The sequence below is a fragment of the Oncorhynchus masou genome, unplaced genomic scaffold, assembly GCF_036934945.1.
Source record: "Oncorhynchus masou masou isolate Uvic2021 unplaced genomic scaffold, UVic_Omas_1.1 unplaced_scaffold_856, whole genome shotgun sequence".
Taxonomy (NCBI): Eukaryota; Metazoa; Chordata; class Actinopteri; order Salmoniformes; family Salmonidae; genus Oncorhynchus; species Oncorhynchus masou.
This window is the reverse complement of record NW_027015018.1, coordinates 261,224-263,776: the sequence shown is the minus strand read 5'-3', so window position 1 is coordinate 263,776 and position 2,553 is coordinate 261,224. Positions and strand designations below refer to the sequence as shown.

The following is a 2,553-nucleotide window of genomic DNA, read 5'->3' as shown; positions in this document are numbered from 1 at the left end:
TGTCGCTGCTGATGTTATTGTGTTGAACACCAGCCTGTTCGGTCCCCTCCCTTTAGAATGGGTGTTGAATAACAAGCCTGGCTGTCACTGCTGATGTTATTGTGTTGAACACCAGCCTGTTCAGTCCCCTCCCTTTAGAATGGGTGTTGAATAACAAGCCTGGCTGTCGCTGCTGATGTTATTGTGTTGAACACCAGCCTGTTCGGTCCCCTCCCTTTAGAATGGGTGTTGAATAACAAGCCTGGCTGTCGCTGCTGATGTTATTGTGTTGAACACCAGCCTGTTCGGTCCCCTCCCTTTAGAATGGGTGTTGAATAACAAGCCTGGCTGTCGCTGCTGATGTTATTGTGTTGAACACCAGCCTGTTCAGTCCCCTCCCTTTAGAATGGGTGTTGAATAACAAGCCTGGCTGTCGCTGCTGATGTTATTGTGTTGAACACCAGCCTGTTCAGTCCCCTCCCTTTAGAATGGGTGTTGAATAACAAGCCTGGCTGTCGCTGCTGATGTTATTGTGTTGAACACCAGCCTGTTCAGTCCCCTCCCTTTAGAATGGGTGTTGAATAACAAGCCTGGCTGTCGCTGCTGATGTTATTGTGTTGAACACCAGCCTGTTCGGTCCCCTCCCTTTAGAATGGGTGTTGAATAACAAGCCTGGCTGTCGCTGCTGATGTTATTGTGTTGCCCTACATTCTCATTGACCTTGGTATTTACAGTAATACAATTAGCCTGGTTCTATTGATTTCAACTATGTGATAACAAATAATGCATTGTAATAATGTTATAAAACAGAAAATAATTCAAATACAATTGATTCTGTATATTTTTATTTAAATATTTAATAAATGATAATCCAAGTATGTCATGTTTTCATTTTAATACATAGGAAGAGGATTCCATCTTATTTCGTTTATTTAAAAAAAAAACACTAGTAAAACATGAATGCATCAATTTCCCCACTAGAACATGATTAATTACTCAATTCATAATTCATTGCAGTGATAAAGTTGTTTATTTTAGGTCACAACAATAGCTCTCTCAGATCAGGGTGTTCCTTCCTCCAGTTCGTGACCACAGCTAATCATTGGCCAATAACAGGCAGGAACATCCTTCCCTGTGGGAATGACACAACAAAGGACAATAAACCAAATGAGTTGGAAATAAAGTAGTGTTCTGTGTTCAACATGTTCCTCCAGTGGTGTCCAGCTAGTGGCTACTGAGCAGGTCTTTATTTGGACTTTAAGACGGAGTAAATCCCAAAAGCTGTTCGATTGGTTTGTAACGCCACTCATCTGCTTCCAGCTCTTCAACCAAACTGGCCAGTTTCTCCATTCTAGATACCTGTTGATCTAAAAAAAAAACAACAAAGCAGTGAAATATGCTGTTAGATCAAAGCATTGCATTCGTTTGTATCCGTTAGCAGAGTTATTTTTCCCGAAACAAAAAAATGCATCCTAAATAGCACCCTATTCCCTATATAGTGGGCTACTTTTGACCAGGCCCATAGGGCTCTGGTTGAAAGTAGTCCACTATATATATAGGAAATAGGGTGTCATTTGAGATGCACACTTAGGCATTAATTTTTTGTAAAAAAAAAAAAATTAAAGACTACTGCAATAAAATAATTGAATGAAGAGACTGATGGACTTACCATGCTTCACCTGTTTCAGTGTTGACGCCACCTGGTAGCTGAACACAGACTCACACAGAAATCTGTCTGAGCCGTCTGAAGACACAAGGGGTCATGTTCAATATCACATCAACTACTGTTACGCTTTCCTCAACTGGCACATGTTACAAAATACTGTAGTGGTAGACAAGTTAGCCCTGAGATAGTTTAAACAACAAGAATGGAAACGTGCCTTCCGGATCACAACCCAAACCAGCACGCACGCACACACACACATGCACAAAACTATTAGGCTATAGTTCTATTATATAACATACTGTATTATAGTATATGGTTTTGTGGTACAAACTATTTAATACCCAATCCTCCGGGCGAGCACAATCCTCAGTAATTACTGAGTAAGTAAGTAGAGGAGTTAGCTAAAACATGATATAACTCCTCACATTATGCCAACATGTGCCACCGTTCAGTTTGCTGGAGAATAAAAAGACGAGCCAAAATAATCAACTAGCACACAATGTGTCACAAATGGCACTCTGTTCCCTAGATAGTGCACTACTGTTGACCATGGGCCTAGACAGTGCACTACTGTTGACCATGGCCCTAGACAGTGCACTACTGTTGACCATGGCCCTAGACAGTGCACTACTGTTGACCATGGGCCTAGACAGTGCACTATTGTTGACCATGGGCCTAGACAGTGCACTACTGTTGGCCATGGCCCTAGACAGTGCACTACTGTTGACCATAGCCCTAGACAGTGCACTACTGTTGACCATAGCCCTAGACAGTGCACTACTGTTGACCATAGCCCTAGACAGTGCACTACTGTTGACCATGGCCCTAGACAATGCACTACTGTTGACCATGGCCCTAGACAGTGCACTACTGTTGACCATGGCCCTAGACAGTGCATTACTGTTGAC

At 42.3% G+C, this 2,553-nt stretch overlaps 1 protein-coding gene across 1 annotated transcript; it reads right to left on the bottom strand.

Moving 5' to 3' along the window:
* Nucleotides 1–807: 807 nt before the first annotated feature.
* On the bottom strand, nucleotides 808–1,736 carry LOC135537844 (anaphase-promoting complex subunit 16; the record flags this gene model as incomplete). Its single annotated transcript, XM_064963854.1, has 2 exons — nucleotides 808–1,346; nucleotides 1,649–1,736. Coding segments are annotated over 2 exons (198 nt in total), but the record flags the coding sequence as incomplete, so codon positions are not given.
* Nucleotides 1,737–2,553: the final 817 nt, after the last annotated feature.